Here is a 21097-nt window from a genome sequence, read left to right on the forward strand (position 1 = left end):
GGTACAACTACAAACCCCTGTCAACCTTCTCCGGGACTGTGAATGGTACAACTACAAACCCCTGTCAACCTTCTCCAGGACTGTGAATGGTACAGCAAAAACCTCCGTCAACATCATTTAAACCAGATTTTGCTACCAAAATACTTGAGTCAAAATAAAAAACATTTTTTTCTTTGTTTTTGGGATGTGGGTGCCCACATTTATTGCCTGTCCCTAGTTGCCCATGAGAAGGTGGGCCTTCTTCTTGAACCGCTGTAGTCTGTGTGCTGACGGTGCTCCCACAAATGGAATTCCAGGATTTTGACTCAACAACGAAGAAGGAACAGCGATGCATGTCCAAGCTGGGATGGTGAGAGACTTGGAGGGGAACCTGGAGGTGATGGTGTTCCCACAACATTGCTGCTCTTGTCCTTCTCGGTGGTAAAGGTTTCGGGGGAGGGGGGTGTTGTTGAAGTAACCATGGTGACATGATGCAATGCATCCACAACAAAAACTCAAATTAAAGTGACACAATATTCATGAGAATTTCTTATATATATATATATATATATATATATATAGAGACAATGCTCCTCTAAATGGGAGAAAACCCCAATGTGTGCACTTCACTGCTTCTTTGTTGTGAGGAGGATGCAAAGAAGCTGCAAAGGGATATAGACAGGATAAGTGAGTGGCCAGAACATTTGTACTGCACACTAGTGTAATACAATGTAAAACCACCTCCTGCCAGTACTGTAACCCAGTGTTATACAGTGACAGACCTGTACCCATTAGTACTGCACCCCAGTTATACAGTGACAGACCCAAACCAACCAATTTTGTAACCCATTGTTATAATGGCAGACCTGTACTCACCTGTTCTGTAACCCAGTGTTATACCATGATAGCCCTGTACCCACCAGTACTGCACCCTCATGCTATACAATGACCTGTACCCACCAGCACACACCCCAGCTTTATACAGTGACAGACCTGTACCCTAGGTACTGCACCCCAATGTTATACCGTGATAGCTCTGCACCTAGCAGTATTGCACCCCAATGTTATACCGTGATAGCTCTGCACCTAGCAGTATTGCACCCCAGGTTTAGTGTGACAGACCTGCACCCACGAGTACTGCACCCACATGCTATACAATGACAGACCTGTACCCACCAGTACTGCACCCAGTTATACTGACAGACCTGTACCCACCAGTACTGCACCCAGTTATACTGACAAACCTGTACCCACCAGTACTGTACCCCAATGTTATACCGTGATAGCTCTGCACCTAGCAGTACTGCAGCCTAGGATTATACAGTGACAGACCTGTACCCAGCAGTACTGCACCCTTATGCTATACAATGACAGACCTGTACCCACCATGACTGCACCCAGTTATATTGACAGACCCGTACCCACCAGTACCGCACTCTAGTCTAATGCAGCTTTAAATAGTCTATCCAGACAAACCCAAGTTAGGAAGGGCAGAATCGATAAACTCTCAGTTCAGGAGCACATGTTGTGTAAATATCACAAGCCCATCAATGTACTTTCGTGAAATCCCAGTGACAGCACTGCTATTCTGTAAGTACGGTACAGTCTCAAACACTGCACAGTAAAAGACTGATCAGAAAATGGTCACTTAGCAACAAAAATACCCTCAGTACAGAAAAGCATTTTTTTTGTTAATTCCACAATTCTGTCATCAGTCCCGAGGGACTGCCTTGCCAGAAATCTAGGGCCCGGTTGCCTTGGAGCAGAAAAACCAGCGAGTGTGCGCGCCAAGGTCAGTTTAAAGGGTACACCTCCCTGCCAGGCATTTCCCTTAAAATAAAATATTGGTGTAACGGGTGCAATCAGATAAAGTGGAGACTTCTCAGTGTTATTTAAGTTACTGGTAATAGTGATTTAATCACATCACAGGTAAACAATTTAACTACAAAATATGACCAGTTAAAAAAGGGTGCAATCAAAAAATACTACCAAATATTTGGTTAGTTTTCCCCAAAAAAGTAATTTTGAACCATATTTTTGTCTATAAATAAAATATGAGGGCAAATATATCTTAACATTGCCCAAAGGTTGAAAGTGGGGGAGGGGGTCATTTTACAGCCATCTCAATGTCTGTGGCGTGAATTTATATTTTAAACAGCCATGAAAAGCGTTTTATAACCATGTGTACGGGTGAGAGCGACTAAATCACCAGTGCGTCCCACAGCGACCTGGTATGAGGTTTTTTTTTTGAGTGAAATATCTCAAGCTAGCGACTGTGCGCCGATGCTTTCAAAGACAGTTTTTTCTGGGGATTTGGGGGGCGCTGGATGGTGTATTTTGACATCGCTCCTCTCGCCCCCAATAACATGCTATTTCTAAATTAATTATGGATCGTGCTCGACGACACTTAATCGAAATGTTAATACATTAATAACCCCAAGTCAATCGTGCATGTCAGTTTCAAATCATTAGGACACATACACAGAGGGACTTCTGCCCGACTGTAAATATATGTCTATTCAAAATAGTTCAATGAAAGTGACACAACAAACTGAAATTGACAATCTCTCCCTCCATTTGCTGTTTGTGTTACCAGTGTTGCGGTGGATTCATGCCTCCCCAGCCCGCATTCCCTCGCTTTTTCCTTCGCTTCGAGCGGTTGCACTCCTCACACACCGCCGCTCAAACGCACATACAGAAAGAGCAAAACATTATTTCTCCTCCACTGGGCTCAATATTGTGTCCCTTTCTTTCTCGACGCTCACCGATCTTCGCTGCCCGCAACCCGGCTAACGGCTCAGCCCTCGCTCCCTACAATACACCCTCGTCCCCCGCCCCACACACAAATACAAATATATAATTCTAGAAAGAGCATTCACGCTGCAGTGGAATAAAACCAAAAAAAACCTCGTCCTAAAAATAAAGATCGCCTATATATCACTGGACATTGCAATGAGAATGGAGTCCCTCTCAGTTCAGTGCTGCAATGCAAGACAGGTTTTATTTACATTATTAAGCTACGATTTTTTTCTCTTGCATTTACTTAAATCACAGCTTGGGAGGAAATCATCAACCCAGTTCTCACGCGTGACAGCTTTAATTAGAGTAGCAAAATTCACTTCAGGAGGACCGGTTTAATGTATTTGTTGCCAATTTTGCAGCGAAGGACACGGGCGGCACTTAAATGTTAAAACCGAGCCATCCCCCTACCCCCTACCCCCCCCCACAAATAATCCCATTTGCGATCTTACCTTCATGTCATTGATGACAGCCTGGAAAAGCCCACCGAGAGCTCCGCATTCCTTATCTATCCCCGTCTCCATCTTTACACATTCAAAAAATAAACCACCACGATTTCAATCCACTTCTGTGTTTTCTTTTGCCCCTTTTCCACACGGTGCGATAGTAAAAAGGTGACAACGATTATCTGCAAACCAAGCAGCTCTGATTCAATGGTCGGTCACGGGCACAGGCGAGCGGGCTTGCGGCAGAGACTGGAAAGAGGAGGGGGTGGGGGAGTTTACTCTGCGCGAAATCACTCTCCTCCTCGTCAGTTTCACTCCCCTCCCTCGTTTAAAAAAAACCCTCGTCAATTTCAAAAGAAGGGGATGAGAGCTCACGGCAAATCCTTTCAGTCAGATTCACAACCGGATTAATCCCAAAGGCAGATGATGATTTTCCACAGCCATGACTTCTCAACAGGAACAACACAAGCAGAGAGAGAAATCAAAAGACGGGATGGAGAGCGTTCGGAATGAAAAAGAGACAAGAGGAAAGACAAGGGGTGAGGGAGAAAAGGATGAGGCGGAGAGAGTGAGTGTGGCTGTTGAGACTGGGAATGGGAGCTCCATGCAGCGCCGAAGCCGCTGGATATACACACACAATGTTGCGGAAGGGAATTGCTGGGCTGCAAGCAGCGGACAGACACAATGTGGCGAAATCCGCTGGATGGAGCCCCAGCGGATTCGATCTGTCGGAACTCCAGCCACGCCCCCTCCCCCCAATCTGTCACATGGCCAAGGAAGCACGGAGATCATTGGCCATCAGAGAGGGAGCGAGATAAAGAGGATGGGCGGGGAGAGAGGAGGGATAACAATCTCTGCAGCACTAATGGATCATTGTAAGATCTGTTATGCCACTAGCGAATGTTATTAAAGATTAGATCGTGTAAATATTACATCACATATCAGTAACCAAAATGTATATCAACACATACCCTCATCATCAAATTCAAATTCAAATTCAAATTCAAATCGCTTTATTGGCATGATAAGGTACATCTTATGTTGCCAAAGCATCAAAATACATTTATGGTTGAACACATAAACGCAGTTCTATTCATACAGTGTATAAACAGGTATATCCCTGAGTGTATAAATATACATTCGCATTGTTTATATATACTCTTTTCTTAGTTTACTGGTTGTCCCTCTGTTCATGGCAAGCTGTAACATAGTGTGCCGCCAGTGTTACACAGCTTCTCTCCTCCCCCAGTAGGAATGGGAGTTTTTGGTTGTCATTCAGATTTCTGCATTCAGGGCATATTTGTGAGAATTTTTGGTAGAAATTCTCCCTGATGCCCTGATATTTTCCACAGGCTGTGAGGAAGTGCATCTCTGTCTCCACTACTCCCTGACTGCAGTGAGAGCATATCCTGTCTTCTCTTGGCAGCCTGGTCTTTTTCGATCGCTAGGCTATGTTCGCTAAGTCTGTACCTTGTCAAGGTTCTTCTCAGTTTGTTATCCTTTACCATGGTCAGGTAATCAGCTATGTTGTATTGTCTGTTTAGGGCCAAGTAGCAATTGAGTTTGCTTTGGGTTTTTGTTGTTTCTGCCCAATATGTCAGATATTTTTCCTTTTGCTTAGCGACGATTGTGTTGGGTCGAATTCTTTGTGTTACCCTGTCACTGTCATGGGGCTGGTTATTGTTAGTATTGTTAGTAGTTACTTCACTGAGTCCCAGGACTAGTTGACTGAGGGTATTCTTCTTTATGGTCAGCTCTTGGCATTTCAGGGCGTCGTAGTTATAGCATTGGGGGTTGCTCATTTGTAGGTGATTCCAAAATTTGCTGGCTCTTTTTTGGATAGTGATCATCATCTTATATATATAAAAGACCTCTTCTGTCTGTCTGTCTATTCTCTATACGTTCGAAAGTTATAGAGAATACCTACACGCGCGTCACATCAAAAGAAAGCTTACGATTACGGACCGGTCATACGCATATTTACTTTTCCGTCAGACAAAAATCGTGCCCACGGTATCCCAAAAACGTTCAAAATTCCGCTCATTAAATGGGAAAAGTTCCGCTCATTTGCTCATTAGCATTGAGTGACGTGAAGGTTGACCAATCGTGCGGTCGAGCGACCTAACAGTTGACCGACGGTTGACCAATCGCTGCGTCACGGGGGCGGGTTCATTGCGCGTGCGGGCGGGCCATCCTACAGTTGAGTGTTGAGTGACTTGACGATTGACCAATCCTACAGTTCAGTGACCTGACAGTTGACCAATCGGTGCGTGTGTGGGCGGACCTTATCATTCTGAAACGAGGTGAGTGGCCGCCATCTTGATTCTTCACGATCCTTTTCCCACACTTTCTGTGTGTTAGGGAACTAAGGAAAATAACAATTTATTTGAGTTATAAATTGTATTTAGCAACAGTAGGAAATGAAGTGATCCCCTGCACTTCGCCCGGAGGCTCGCCTACATTAACGGCCATTTTGAGCGGCTGTGCCGGCGCCGGGCGCGGCCTAGCAGCCCGAGAAGCCTGGGCCTTGAGTTGCGGGCCGTGCCGGGAGCCGCCACACACAAAACTTCCCCGCGGCATCAACAGCCCCGACCCAGAGCCCGACCCAAAGCCACCAGGTCACCGGCCGCGGCGGGCCGTGCCGGGAGCTGCCGCGCACAAAACCTCCCCGCGGCATCAACAGCCCTGCCCGAGAGCCCGACCCAAAGCCATCAGGTGAGCGGCCATGGCGGCCCAGTCTCTCTCTCTCTCTCTCACACACTCCCAATCTCTCTCTCTCTCACACTCCCAATCTCTCTCTCTCACACTCCCAGTCTCTCTCTCACACTCCCAATCTCTCTCTCTCACACTCCCAATCTCTCTCTCTCACACTCCCAATCTCTCTCTCTCTCACACTCCCAATCTCTCTCTCTCACACTCCCAATCTCTCTCTCAATTTTACAATTTAAATCGCTTTATTGGCATGATAAGTTACATCTTATGTTGCCAAAGCATCAAAATACATTTATGGTTTAGCACATAAACGCAGTTCTATTCATACAGTGTATAAACAGGTATATCCCTGAGTGTATAAATATACATTCGCATTGTTTTTATATATATTTTTTTCTTAGTTTACTGGTTGTCCCTCTGTTCATGGCAAGCTGTAACATAGTGCGCCGCCAGTGTTATACAGCTTCTCTCCTCTCCCAGTAGGAATGGGAGTTTTTGGTTGTCATTCAGATTTCTGAAATCAGGGCATATTTGTGAGAATTTTTGGTAGAAATTCTCCCTGATGCCCTGATATTTTCCACAAGCTGTGAGGAAGTGCATCTCTGTCTCCACCACTCCCTGACTGCAGTGAGAGCATATCCTGTCCTCTCTTGGCAGCCTGGTCTGCCTGTGTCTCTCTCTCACACTCCCAATCTCTCTCTCCCACACTCCCAATCTCTCTCGCTCTCACACTCCCAATCTCTCTCTCTCTCTCACACTCCCAATCTCTCTCTCTCACACTCCCAATCTCTCTCTCTCTCACACTCTCAATCTCTCTCTCTCTCACACTCCCAGTCTCTCTCTCTCTCACTCCCAGTCTCTCTCTCTCTCACTCCCAGTCTCTCTCTCTCTCTCACACTCCCAACCTCTCTCTCACAATCCCAGTCTCTCTCTCTCACACACTCCCAGTCTCTCTCTCACACTCCCAATCTCTCCCTCTCACACTCCCAATCTCTCTCACTCACAATCCCAATCTCTATCTCTCACACTCCCAATCTCTCACTCTCACATACTCCCAGTCCCTCTCTCTCTCTCTGACACTCCCAATCTCTCTCTCTCACACACTCCCAATCTCTCTCTCTCTGACACTCCCAATCTCTCTCTCTCTCTCTCTCACTCCCAATGTCTCTCTCTCACACTCCCAGTCTCTCTCTCTCACACTCCCAATCTCTCTCTCTCTCTCACTCCCAGTCTCTCTCTCTCTCACACTCCCAATCTCTCTCTCACACTCCCAATCTCTCTCTCTCTCACACTCCCAATCTCTCTCTCTCTCTCACTCCCAATCTCTCTCACTCACACTCCCAATCTCTCTCTCTCACACTCCCAATCTCTCTCTCTCACACACTCCCAGTCTCTCTCTCACACTCCCAGTCTCTCTCTCTCACACTCCCAATCTCTCTCTCTCACACTCCCAATCTCTCTCTCTCACACACTCCCAGTCTCTCTCTCACACTCCCAGTCTCTCTCTCTCACAATCCCAATCGCTCTGTCTCACACTCCCAATCTCTCTCTCACTCCCAGTCTCTCTCTCTCACACTCCCAATCTCTCTCTCTCTCACACTCCCAATCTCTCTCTCTCTCACACTCGCAGTCTCTCTCACTCTCACACTCCCAATCTCTCTCTCTCACACTCCCAATCTCTCTCTCACTCCCAGTCTCTCTCTCTCACACTCCCAATCTCTCTCTCTCTCACACTCCCAATCTCTCTCTCACACTCCCAGTCTCTCCCTCTCTCACACTCCCAATCTCACTCTCTCACACTCCCAATCTCTCTCTCTCACACTCCCAATCTCTCTCTCACTCCCAGTCTCTCTCTCTCACACTCCCAGTCTCTCTCTCTCTCTCACACTCCGAATCTCTCTCTCTCTCACACTCCCAATCTCTCTCTCTCTCACACTCCCAGTCTCTCTCTCACACTCCCAGTCTCTCTCTCTCACAATCCCAATCTCTCTCTCTCACACTCCCAATCTCTCTCTCTCACACTCCCAATCTCTCCCTCACACTCCCAGTCTCTCTCTCTCGCACACTCCCAATCTCTCTCTCTCTCACACTCCCAATCTCTCTCTCTCACACTCCCAATCTCTCTCTCTCACACTCCCAATCTCTCTCTCTCTCACACTCCCAATCTCTCTCTCTCTCACACTCCCAATCTCTCCCTCTCTCACACTCCCAGTCTCTCCCTCTCACACTCCCAATCTCTCTCTCTCTCACACTCCCAATCTCTCTCTCTCTCTCACACTCACAATCTCTCTCTCTCTCACACTCCCAATCTCTCTCTCTCACACTCCCAATCTCTCTCTCTCACACTTCCAATCTCTCTCACTCTCACACTCCCAATCTCTCTCTCTCCCACTCCCAATCTCTCTCTCTCACACTCCCAATCTCTCTCTCTCTCTCACACTCCCAGTCTCTCTCTCTCGCACACTCCCAGTCTCTCTCTCTCGCACACTCCCAGTCTCTCTCTCGCACACTCCCAGTCTCTCTCTCTCTCACACTCCCAATCTCTCTCTCTCTCACACTACCAATCTCTCTCTCTCACACACCCAGTCTCTCTCTCTCTCTCTCACACTCCCAGTCTCTCTCTCTCTCTCACACTCCCAGTCTCTCTGTCTCTCACTCCCACACTCCAAGTCTCTCTCTCTCTCACTCCCAATCTCTCTCTCTCTCACACTCCCAATCTCTCTCTCTCTCTCAGATCACAATTTCTCTCTCACACTCCTAATCTCTCTCTCTCTCACACACTCCCAATCTCTCTCTCTCTCACTCCCAATCTCTCTCTCTCTCACACTCCCAATCTCTCTCTCTCTCTCACACTCCCAATCTCTCTCTCTCACTCCCAATCTCTCTCTCTCTCACACTCCCAGTCTCTCTCTCTCTCTCACACACTCCCAGTCTCTCTCTCTCTCAATCTCACACACACTCCCACTCTCTCTCTCTCACACGCTCCGTCTCTCTCTCTCTCACACACACTCCCACTCTCTCTATCTCTCTCTCACACTCCCAGTCTCTCTCTCTCACACTCCCACACTCCCAGTCTCTCTCTCTCTCACTCCCAATCTATCTCTCTGTCACACTCCCAATCTCTCTCTCTCTCTCACACTCCCAATCTCTCTCTCTCACACTCTCAATCTCTCTCTCTCTCTCTCACACTCCCAATCGCTCTCTCTCACACTCCCAATCTCTCTCTTTCACACACTCCCAATCTCTCTCTCTCACACTCCCAATCTCTCTCTCCCTCTCTCACACTCCCAATCTCTCTCTCTCACACTCCCAAACTCTCTCTCTCACACACTCCCAATCTCTCTCTCTCTGATACTCCCAATCTCTCTCTCTCTCTCTCTCACTCCCAATCTCTCTCTCTCACACTCCCAGTCTCTCTCTCTCACACTCCCAATCTCTCTCTCTCTCTCACTCCCAGTCTCTCTCTCTCTCACACTCCCAATCTCTCTCTCACACTCCCAGTCTCTCTCTCTCTCACACTCCCAATCTCTCTCTCTCTCACACTCCCAATCTCTCTCTCTCACACTCCAATCTCTCTCTCTCACACTCCCAATCTCTCTCTCTCACACACTCCCAGTCTCTCTCTCACACTCCCAGTCTCTCTCTCTCACAATCCCAATCTCTCTCTCTCACACTCCCAATCTCTCTCTCACTCCCAGTCTCTCTCTCTCACACTGCCAATATCTCTCTCTCTCACACTCCCAATCTCTCTCTCTCACACTCCCAGTCTCTCTCACTCTCACACTCCCAATCTCTCTCTCTCACACTCCCAATCTCTCTCTCACTCCCAGTCTCTCTCTCTCACACTCCCAATCTCTCTCTCTCTCACACTCCCAATCTCTCTCTCTCACACTCCCAGTCTCTCCCTCTCTCACACTCCCAATCTCTCTCTCTCTCACACTCCCAATCTCTCTCTCTCACACTCCCAATCTCTCTCTCACTCCCAGTCTCTCTCTCTCACACTCCCAGTCTCTCTCTCTCACTCACACTCCCAATCTCTCTCTCTCTCTCACTCCCAGTCTCTCTCTCTCTCACACTCCCAGTCTCTCTCTCACACTCCCAGTCTCTCTCTCTCACACTCCCAATCTCTCTCACTCACACTCCCAATCTCTCTCTCTCACACTCCCAATCTCTCTCTCTCACACACTCCCAGTCTCTCTCTCACATTCCCAGTCTCTCTCTCTCACACTCCCAATCTCTCTCTCTCACACTCCCAATCTCTCTCTCTCACACACTCCCAGTCTCTCTCTCTCACTCCCAGTCTCTCTCTCTCACACTCCCAATCTCTCTCTCTCTCACACTCCCAATCTCTCTCTCTCTCACACTCCCAGTCTCTCTCACTCTCACACTCCCAATCTCTCTCTCTCACACTCCCAATCTCTCTCTCACTCCCAGTCTCTCTCTCTCACACTCCCAATCTCTCTCTCTCTCACACTCCCAATCTCTCTCTCTCACACTCCCAGTCTCTCCCTCTCTCACACTCCCAATCTCACTCTCTCACACTCCCAATCTCTCTCTCTCACACTCCCAATCTCTCTCTCACTCCCAGTCTCTCTCTCGCACACTCCCAGTCTCTCTCTCTCTCTCACACTCCGAATCAGTTCAGTTTCAGTTCAGTTCAAATGCTTTATTGGCATGAAAGTTTACAGAGAACCATATTGCCAAAGCTTACATAGCAAAAAGGTACAGTTTTCCAACATTCTGTAGGTGTCAATCGATTTGACATTTGTTGGGTATATACAATATTACTTTTAAACAATATTAATTTTAAACAGTCTTTCTACTTCATTTGGTACGTTCAATATTAATTTTAAACAGTCTTACTTTTAAACAGTCCTCAGGTTGTGACATGTTGTTACATATTTAGCCCCAAGGTATGGTCTGTCTCCTTCTCCTAGGACTAATCTCAATTTTGACAGATCATCCAATTCCTTGAAATCTGGGGTTGTTTGGCTTAGCTTGTTGAATAATATGTTTCTTGATGTGTTGAATTTTTCGCATTTTAGGAGGAAATGCATTTCTGTTTCAACCTCGCCAGCCAGACATTGATCGCATATTCTATTCTCTCTAGGCTGCCAGGATTTCTTGTATCTGCCTTTTTCAATTTCCAGTTGGTGGTCGCTTAGTCTGTACCTGGTGAGGGTCTGTCTCTGTTTTGTGTCTCTGATGGTCGTGAGGTAGTCTGCCAGTTTATATTCTCTTTTTAGGGCCCGGTAACATTCTAATCTGCTTTGGCTTTCGGTTATTTTGTTCCAATGTTCCAGGTAGGTTTCTTTGCATTTTTTAATGATTTGGTTCACTCGGATTGGTGTTTGGACGGCTGTGTTGGTCTGGGGCTGGTCAGGGTCCGGCTGAGTACTTAGTTTCAGTAGCAGCTGACTCAGGGGACTCTTTTCTGGGTTTAGCTCTTGGGTCTGAAAGGCTTTGAAATGAAGGGTGTCTGGGGAGCTAGATTTGAGGTGATTTAGGAAGTTTAGTGCTCATTTTTGGATGTTTATTATCAGTGGGTATCTGCCTAGTTCGGCTCTGCATGCATTTGTTGGCGTTTTTCTTTGGGTGCGAAGGATGCTTCGGCAGAATTCTGCATGTAGGGCTTCTATTGTGTGTTTTTCCCATTTAGTGTAGCTTTGGTGATTTAGCGGGCCCCATACTTCACTACCGTACAGTGCAATGGGCAGGATTATGCTGTCAAAAATTTTGAGCCAGATTTTGATTGGGATTTGGATGTTGTAGAATTTTCTTTTTATTGCATATAGGGCTCTTCGAGCTTTTTCTTTTAGTGCATTCACTGCTATGCTGAAGCTCCCTGATGCTGTAATAGCTAGACCAAGGTAGGTGTAGCTCATAGTGTGTCCTATAGTGGTATCACTGAGGGTAAACTGGTATTTGTTTTCCTGACATCTGGGTCTTTTCTGAAAAATCATGATGTTGGTTTTCTTTAGATTTACTGTTAGAGCCCAATTTTGGCAGTATTTGTCGAGTAGGTCTAGTTGTTGCTGTAATCCCTGTTCTGTGGGAGACAGCAGAACCAGGTCGTCCGCATAGAACAGGGACTTCACTTCTCCATCCAGGAGACGGAGACCTGGTGACTCGCTTTGCTCCAGCATGTCTGCTAATTCATTTATGTATATGTTGAACAGGGTCGGGCTCAAATTGCAGCCCTGCCGGACGCCTCTTCTCTGGGTGAAGAAATCGGTGTGTTTGTCTCCAATTTTGACCCCGCATTTGTTTTTCAGATACATTGATTTAATAAGGTCATAGACTTTGCCCCCTATTCCACACTGAAGAAGTTTATAATAGAGCCCTTCGTGCCATATAGAGTCAAAGGCTTTCTTGAAGTCGATGAAACAGGCGAATATTTTCCCATTTTTTGTTTGGTGTTTATGTTTTTCAATGAGGGTGTGAAGGGTATAGATATGGTCGGCGGTGCGGTGTTTTGGAAGAAAGCCTATTTGGTTTTTTCTGAGGATATTATGTTTGTTAAGAAAATCAAGTAATCTACTATTTAGAATACTGCAGAATAACTTCCCTAGACAACTGTTGACACAGATGCCGCGGTAGTTATTTGGGTCTGATTTGTTTCCACTTTTATATATGGGGGAGATTAGTCCTTGGCACCAGATATCGGGAAAACAGCCTGAGCGTAATATGATGTTGAATAGTTTGAGTATCGCACCCTGCATCTCCATATTGCTGAACTTTAGCATTTCATTTTTGATGTTGTCTGGGCCACAGGCTTTCTTTAGGTGGAGAGATTTTGTTTTTGTGGCCAGTTCTTTCCATGTGATTGGGGAGTCTAGAGGGTTTTGGTTGTCTTTAATTGTTGCTTCTAATGTGTGGAGTTTTTCTGTGACCTGATGTTGACTTGGGTTTGTTTTGTTTTTTGGGATGTCTTTGTAGAGGTTTTCAAAATGTGTTCTCCAGATGTCGCCATCTTGGATTGGTAATGCTTGCAATTGTGTTGTACTCAGGTTATTCCACATTTCCCAGAATTGTTTTGGATTGGTGGAGTTTTCAATTTCTTCGAGTATTTTGTGGGTATAGTTTTGTGTTTTGTTCCTAATGGTGTGTTTATATCTTTTGAGGGTTTCATTGTATCTAGTACGTAGGTCCGGATTGTTTGGTTGCCGATGCTTTTGGTTTGATATTTTTCTCAGGTCTTTTCTGGCATTTTTGCATTCGTGGTCAAACCATTTCATATTTTTATTTTGTCTTTTGTGACGCTTCCTCTTCTGTTTCACGAGGTCGGCTTTTACAGCTGCCTCATGGAAGATCATATTTATATCCTCTATGGCCGTGTTTACACCATCTCTGGTGATCTCATATAGATTTTCTTTAAATTTTGAAATTTTACTTGTGAGATCAGGTGAATTTAGTGCTGTGATGAATTTATCTCCACTGTCTGGGGCCCATCTGTATGTCTGGTTTATTTTATGTAGCTTACTGTGTTCCTTTTTTGTGTCTGTAGTTTGGGCAGAAAGTTTAAGGTACACATTTATTTGGTTATGGTCTGAGAGGGGGGATTGCTGCCTGACAGTGAATGCGTTGATATCGCAGGGGTCCAGGTCAGTGATTGTATAGTCCACCACACTAGACCCAAGAGTTGAGGAGTATGTGAGTCTCCCTAGGGAGTCCCCTCTGAACCTACCATTAACTATGTACAGGCCTAAGGCTCGGCAGAGTTGCACTACCTCCCTACCGCTTTTATTTATTTCACGATCAAGGTTGTTCCGATTTGCGATGGCTGGTGTGACATCTAAAGGGGTCTGGCCAAACACATGGTTGTTTCCCTGTGGGTCTATGAAGTCAGGTTCACAACCGGTCCTTGCATTTAGGTCCCCACATATTATCACCTTTCCTTGGGCCTGGAAATGGCTGATTTCCATGTGGAGAGTATCAAATAACTCCTCTTCGAAATATGGCGAATCTATTGGAGGTATGTAGATCGCACATAGGTAAACATCTTTTTTTGCTATTCCTATATTTTTATCTAGTTTTAGCCATACGTGTGATTTCCCCTGTTTTACCGGTGAGATGTGTTTGTCCAGTTCTCCCTTATACCACACCAATATTCCCCCGGAGGTTCTGCCCTTGCGTGTTTTAGTGTTCTTTACTGAGGGCACAATGATTTCATGGTACATTGGAGGACAGTGGGTCGGCATGTCCTTTTGGCACCATGTTTCTGTTAACACAATTATATCAATGTCTTTTATAGCTTTTAGGAATTCAGGGTCTGTACTCTTCATCCCAAAAGTTGAGGAGCGGAGGCCCTGGATATTCCAGCAGCTTATGTGGAAAGAACGCATTTATATAGTTCAATAAAACGAAATAAAATGGACCTATTTTGTGGGATGAGTGTGGAAACACTATTTTCTATAATGCTAAGTGATGATTTAGTATAAATTTCATGAGGCATGCACATATATCTATCTAATAATAGTAATAATACTGATAAGATAACAATAATGATAATGATAAATAACAATATTAATAATTTCTCCGGCTTTCTATCAGGCTGTTCAGCATCGTCATGATCTTTCTCAGTTCTTGGTCTACAGTCTGTGGTCTAGAGGGGGGTCTTGGGTCAGGTATAAAAGCACGGTTCTGTTGTCGGTTTTGTAAAGGGGGGTGGGGGACATTGGTGGTCCTGTTTGGGCTCCCAATGGTAGGGGGGGTGGGAGGGCTGCGTCTTTTGGCAGTGTTTATGAGGTTTCTTGCGAAGACCCACATCCGCTGTTTGAGTAGATGTATTTCGTCATAGAGGTCCCTTGTGTTGATGTTTGGATGATGGGCCAGGGAGACGTTGGGGAGGACAGAACATCTCGTGTCGATCTCCCTGTTGGTGTTGTGGATTATATAGGCTGGGGTGTCCTTTCTGGGCAGTAGTGTGGAGATCACGATCCGCGCCTCGGGGAATTCCCTGCTGGCCTTTTCTGCCATCCTGCTCACCGCCCAAGCCGTGCCTTCCTGTAGGGTGCGTAGGTCGTTCGTGCCTGTGTGGATCACAATCCATTTGGGGCTTCCAAGGGATTCTTTGTTCAGGATCTTCATTGCTTGGCCTGTGTTGCTGCACCATTTTTTCAGGACTTGATGGTCTGGGAACAGCCTCTGGGGGTCCAGAAACTTTCCGTTGGAGTCGGTCAGCAGGACCGCCTGAGGGGCTGGTTTTTCAGACTGGGTAACAGTAGTCTGGGTAGGACTCGCCTGGTGGCTGGTTGTTGGCTGGGTTTCTGGGATATGTTGTGTGGCAGGAGCGGGGTTTGGGGCTTTCGGTGTGTCCTCGTTTGGGGGGGTATCTGTCGGTTTTTGTGTTCCTGTGTGTGAGGACTGGGTAGCAGTAGTCTGGGCATGACTCGACTGAGGGCTGGTTGGAGCGGGGTTTGTGGCTTTCGGTGTGTCTTCGTGTGGGGTGGCATCCGGCGGGTTCTGTGTCCTTGTGTGTGTTGTTTTTGTGTCCTCAGGTTTTTGGACCTTAAGAGGTTTGTGTTGCCTGCTGAGCCTTTCTACGGTCTCCTTCATTTTGTTTAGTTGAGTACGGAGTTCTTTGATCTCATTTCTTTGCTCCTCTATGGTCTTTCTCAGCTTGTGGATGGTGGACTCGTGTTCCGTTTTTAGCTGTTTGAATTCCTCCTTCAAATTCTTGGCCAGTGTTTCTCTGTATTCGTTGAAATCAAGTTCTAGTTTGGCCAGATTCTCTTTCATCATTTTGTTTTCGTTGAGAGGTGTGGGGGGGGTGGAGATGTACAGGGAGGTGTTTTCCTCTGCTGGTCTCTCTTCTTCTTCCTCCACTTGGCTCTCCTCATCCTCTGTTCGACTCTCTTTTGCTTCCTGTCCATTGGTCCTCTTTGTGTCTGCCTTAGTTTTCAACTGGGGGAATTCCTTTTCGAAGGTGTCCAGATTTTCCACATTCCCCTGTATCATGATCTTTCTATTTTTGTTGTAGTAGCTTATGGTTAGCAGGGGGTCATCTTTATCTAGGTTTCCATCTTTACATATTTTCAGTCTGCCTCCACTGCCAATACCTTCACTGGAGACGTATGTGTAGTGTTTTTGTAAAGTCTCCTTCCAGGAGGTGACGTATTCGGTGTAGAATATGAGGTTGTTCTTCAGCTTAGTCCCTTTGTGTGTGGTATAGTCCACGTAGAGGATTTCTGGGTTATTTTTTAGTGTTGTGTACTTGTATTTTTCCTTTGCTTTATTTTTTGTGCATTGCTCAGGATATATCATTTCCCTGCTCATTGTAGTCGTTTGTTTTTTGTCTCAGATAGATAACTTTTTTTTTTTCTCTTTTTTGTGTCGTGTTCCACCTTAGCCCACTTTTCGGTCCAAAATTGGGAGTTTTTCAGGGGTTCATCTTTGATATAGCTGCTCTTAAAGGTTTATCTTTCTCTTTTTCTCACAGGCTCTTGGTTCGGGTAGTTTATCGTTTCTCTCGGGTTTCTATTCCTTTTCCTCGCGGGTTTGTTGTTCTTTTTTCAGGTTTTTTTTTTTTTTTTTTCGAGCTAAATTTAAATAAAATTAAACTTTTTCCGAACTAACTTTAACTAAAATGAAACTTAGGTAGAGTTAGGTAAAACTTATTTCTCCGGCTTTTTCTCTCCAGCTGGTGTTTCCTCTCCTCTCTCTCTCTCTCACGCTCTCTCGCTCCGTCTCTCTCTCTCTAGGTGCAGTTACCTCTCTTTGCTCCTTTTCTCCTTTCAGCCGTTTCCCTTCGTTCAAATTTCGCGCTCTCAGCTCCCAATGCTCTCTCCGGGCTTCTGCCCTGACCCCAGCCCCTCGGCTCGGCTGTGCTGTCCCGGACCGGTGTTTGTCCGAGTTTTCCCGACCCCGGAGTTTCTCGGGGTTTCAGGCCTCGGGCTTGCTCGCTCTCCAGGCCCGACCCGATCCGGCACCCCTACCTCTCCACTCGCCTCTTTGACTGGCTCGGGCCGCTCCTCCCGGTCTGGGTCTACTCCTGTTGCTGCTCGCTCTCCTTCTCTCCGGTGCCTCGCTCGGCCTGGTTCCTCGGGCCTTTCTCCGGCTTCAGGCTCCGTGCTCCGGTTGCTGCTCGGGCTCTGCTCTCTCTCTCTCCCTGTTTTGGAGTTCTCTCTCTCTGTTCCCGGTTTCTCTCTCTCTGTTCCCGGGTTTTCCTGCGCTGTTCTGGCTCCGATCCCCCGGCCGCTGTTTTGCTTTGAACGGTCGGTTGCGCGGCGCCTCTCGCGGGCTCTCTCTCTCTCCGTGATCTCTCTCTCACACACTCCCAATCTCTCTCTCTCTGACACTCCCAATCTCTCTCTCTCTCTCTCTCACTCCCAATCTCTCCCTCTCACACTCCCAGTCTCTCTCTCTCACACTCCCAATCTCTCTCTCTCTCTCACTCCCAGTCTCTCTCTATCTCACAATCCCAATCTCTCTCTCACACTCCCAATCTCTCTCTCTCACACTCCCAATCTCTCTCACTCACACTCCCAATCTCTCTCTCTCACACTCCCAATCTCTCTCTCTCACACACTCCCAGTCTCTCTCTCACACTCCCAGTCTCTCTCTCTCACACTCCCAATCTCTCTCTCTCACACTCCCAATCTCTCTCTCTCTCACACTCCCAGTCTCTCTCTCTCTCACACTCCCAGTCTCTCTCTCACACTCCCAGTCTCTCTCTCTCACAATCCCAATCTCTCTCTCTCACACTCCCAATCTCTCTCTCTCACACTCCCAATCTCTCCCTCACACTCCCAGTCTCTCTCTCTCGCACACTCCCAATCTCTCTCTCTCTCACACTCCCAATCTCTCTCTCTCACACTCCAATCTCTCTCTCTCACACTCCAATCTCTCTCTCTCACACTCCCCATCTCTCTCTCTCTCACAATCCCAATCACTCCCTCTCTCACACTCCCAGTCTCTCCCTCTCACACTCCCTATTTCTCTCTCTCACACTCCCAATCTCTCTCTCTCACACTCCCAATCTCTCTCTCTCTCACACTCCAAATCTCTCTCTCTCTCTCACACTCACAATCTCTCTCTCTCTCACACTCCCAATCTCTCTCTCTCACACTCCCAATCTCTCTCTCTCTCACACTTCCAATCTCTCTCTCTCTCACACTCCCAATCTCTCTCTCTCCCACTCCCAATCTCTCTCTCTCACACTCCCAATCTCTCTCTCTCTCACACTCCCAGTCTCTCTCTCTCGCACACTCCCAGTCTCTCTCTCTCGCACACTCCCAGTCTCTCTCTCTCGCACATTCCCAGTCTCTCTCTCTCTCACACTCCCAATCTCTCTCTCTCTCACACTCCCAATCTCTCTCTCTCACACTCCCAGTCTCTCTCTCTCTCACACACCCAGTCTCTCTCTCTCTCTCTCACACTCCCAGTCTCTCTCTCTCTCTCACACTCCCAGTCTCTCTGTCTCTCACTCCCACCACTCCAAGTCTCTCTCTCTCTCACTCCCAATCTCTCTCTCTCTCACACTCCCAATCTCTCTCTCTCTCTCAGATCACAATCTCTCTCTCTCACACTCCTAATCTCTCTCTCTCTCTCACCACACTCCCAATCTCTCTCTCTCTCACTCCCAATTTCTCTCTCTCTCACACTCCCAATCTCTCTCTCTCTCACACTCCCAATCTCTCTCTCTCTCTCACTCCCAATCTCTCTCTCTCTCACACTCCCAGTCTCTCTCTCTCTCTCACACACTCCCAGTCTCTCTCTCTCTCAATCTCACACACACTCCCACTCTCTCTCTCTCACACGCTCCGTCTCTCTCTCTCTCTCTCTCTCTCACACACACTCCCACTCTCTCTATCTCTCTCTCACACTCCCAGTCTCTCTCTCTCACACTCACACACTCCCAGTCTCTCTCTCTCTCACTCCCAATCTCTCTCTCTCTCACACTCCCAATCTCTCTCTCTCTCTCACACTCCCAATCTCTCTCTCTCACACTCTCAATCACTCTCTCTCTCTCTCACACTCCCAATCGCTCTCTCTCACACTCCCAATCTCTCTCTTTCACACACTCCCAATCTCTCTCTCTCACACTCCCAATCTCTCTCTCCCTCTCTCACACTCCAATCTCTTTCTCTCACACTCCCAAACTCTCTCTCTCACACACTCCCAATCTCTCTCTCTCTGATACTCCCAATCTCTCTCTCTCTCTCTCTCACTCCCAATCTCTCTCTCTCACACTCCCAGTCTCTCTCTCTCACACTCCCAATCTCTCTCTCTCTCTCACTCCCAGTCTCTCTCTCTCTCACACTCCCAATCTCTCTCTCACACTCCCAGTCTCTCTCTCTCTCACACTCCCAATCTCTCTCTCTCTCTCACACTCCCAATCTCTCTCTCTCACACTCCAATCTCTCTCTCTCACACTCCCAATCTCTCTCTCTCACACACTCCCAGTCTCTCTCTCACACTCCCTGTCTCTCTCTCTCACAATCCCAATCTCTCTCTCTCACACTCCCAATCTCTCTCTCACTCCCAGTCTCTCTCTCTCACACTGCCAATATCTCTCTCTCTCACACTCCCAATCTCTCTCTCTCACACTCCCAGTCTCTCTCACTCTCACACTCCCAATCTCTCTCTCTCACACTCCCAATCTCTCTCTCACTCCCAGTCTCTCTCTCTCACACTCCCAATCACTCTCTCTCTCACACTCCCAATCTCTCTCTCTCACACTCCCAGTCGCTCCCTCTCTCACACTCCCAATCTCTCTCTCTCTCACTCCCAATCTCTCTCTCTCACACTCCCAATCTCCTCTCTCACTCCCAGTCTCTCTCTCTCACACTCCCAGTCTCTCTCTCTCACTCACACTCCCAATCTCTCTCTCTCTCTCACTCCCAGTCTCTCTCTCTCTCACACTCCCAGTCTCTCTCTCACACTCCCAGTCTCTCTCTCTCACACTTCCAATCTCTCTCACTCACACTCCCAATCTCTCTCTCTCACACTCCCAATCTCTCTCTCTCACACACTCCCAGTCTCTCTCTCACACTCCCAGTCTCTCTCTCTCACACTCCCAATCTCTCTCTCTCACACTCCCAATCTCTCTCTCTCACACACTCCCAGTCTCTCTCTCTCACTCCCAGTCTCTCTCTCTCACACTCCCAATCTCTCTCTCTCTCACACTCCCAATCTCTCTCTCTCTCACACTCCCAGTCTCTCTCACTCTCACACTCCCAATCTCTCTCTCTCACACTCCCAATCTCTCTCTCACTCCCAGTCTCTCTCTCTCACACTCCCAATCTCTCTCTCTCTCACACTCCCCATCTCTCTCTCTCACACTCCCAGTCTCTCCCTCTCTCACACTCCCAATCTCTCTCTCTCTCACACTCCCAATCTCTCTCTCTCTCACAGTCCCAATCTCTCTCTCTCACACTCCAATCTCTCTCTCACTCCCAGTCTCTCTCTCTCACACTCCCAGTCTCCTCTCTCTCACTCACACTCCAATCTCTCTCTCTCTCACTCCCAGTCTCTCTCTCTCTCACACACTCCCAGTCTCTCTCTCACACTCCCAGTCTCTCTCTCTCACACTCCCAATCTCTCTCTCACTCACACTCCCAATCTCTCTCTCTCACACTCCCAATCTCTCTCTCTCACACACTCCCAGTCTCTCTCTCACACTCCCAGTCTCTCTCTCTCACACTCCCAATCTCTCTCTCTCACACTCCCAATCTCTCTCTCTCACACACTCCCAGTCTCTCTCTCTCACTCCCAGTCTCTCTCTCTCACACTCCCAATCTCTCTCTCTCTCACACTCCCAATCTCTCTCTCTCTCACACTCCCAGTCTCTCTCACTCTCACACTCCCAATCTCTCTCTCTCACACTCCCAATCTCTCTCTCACTCCCAGTCTCTCTCTCTCACACTCCCAATCTCTCTCTCTCTCACACTCCCAATCTCTCTCTCTCACACTCCCAGTCTCTCCCTCTCTCACACTCCCAATCTCACTCTCTCACACTCCCAATCTCTCTCTCTCACACTCCCAATCTCTCTCTCACTCCCAGTCTCTCTCTCTCACACTCCCAATCTCTCTCTCTCTCACACTCCCAGTCTCTCTCTCTCACACTCCCAGTCTCTCTCTCTCACAATCCCAATCTCTCTCTCTCACACTCCCAATCTCTCTCTCTCACACTCCCAATCTCTCCCTCACACTCCCAG

General features: G+C 47.4%; 1 protein-coding gene across 15 annotated transcripts in view; it reads right to left on the reverse strand.

Moving 5' to 3' along the window:
- The window catches only part of mtss2b (MTSS I-BAR domain containing 2b), a 313125-nt gene extending 309211 nt beyond the window's left edge, over nucleotides 1-3914 (reverse strand). For all 15 annotated transcript variants that reach the window (XM_085991002.1, XM_085991008.1, XM_085991007.1 and 12 more), the window contains exon 1: nucleotides 3231-3914. In XM_085991002.1, coding sequence (XP_085847128.1) covers nucleotides 3231-3302 — 72 coding nt within the window. In that variant the 5' untranslated portion in view covers nucleotides 3303-3914. The remainder of the gene's footprint in view (nucleotides 1-3230) is intronic.
- Between the last annotated feature and the right edge of the window lie 17183 nt (nucleotides 3915-21097).

The sequence above is a fragment of the Somniosus microcephalus genome, chromosome 6 (genome assembly GCF_052327205.1).
Source record: "Somniosus microcephalus isolate GS21.2 chromosome 6, FLI_Smic_1.0, whole genome shotgun sequence".
In the NCBI taxonomy this organism is placed as follows: domain Eukaryota; kingdom Metazoa; phylum Chordata; class Chondrichthyes; order Squaliformes; family Somniosidae; genus Somniosus; species Somniosus microcephalus.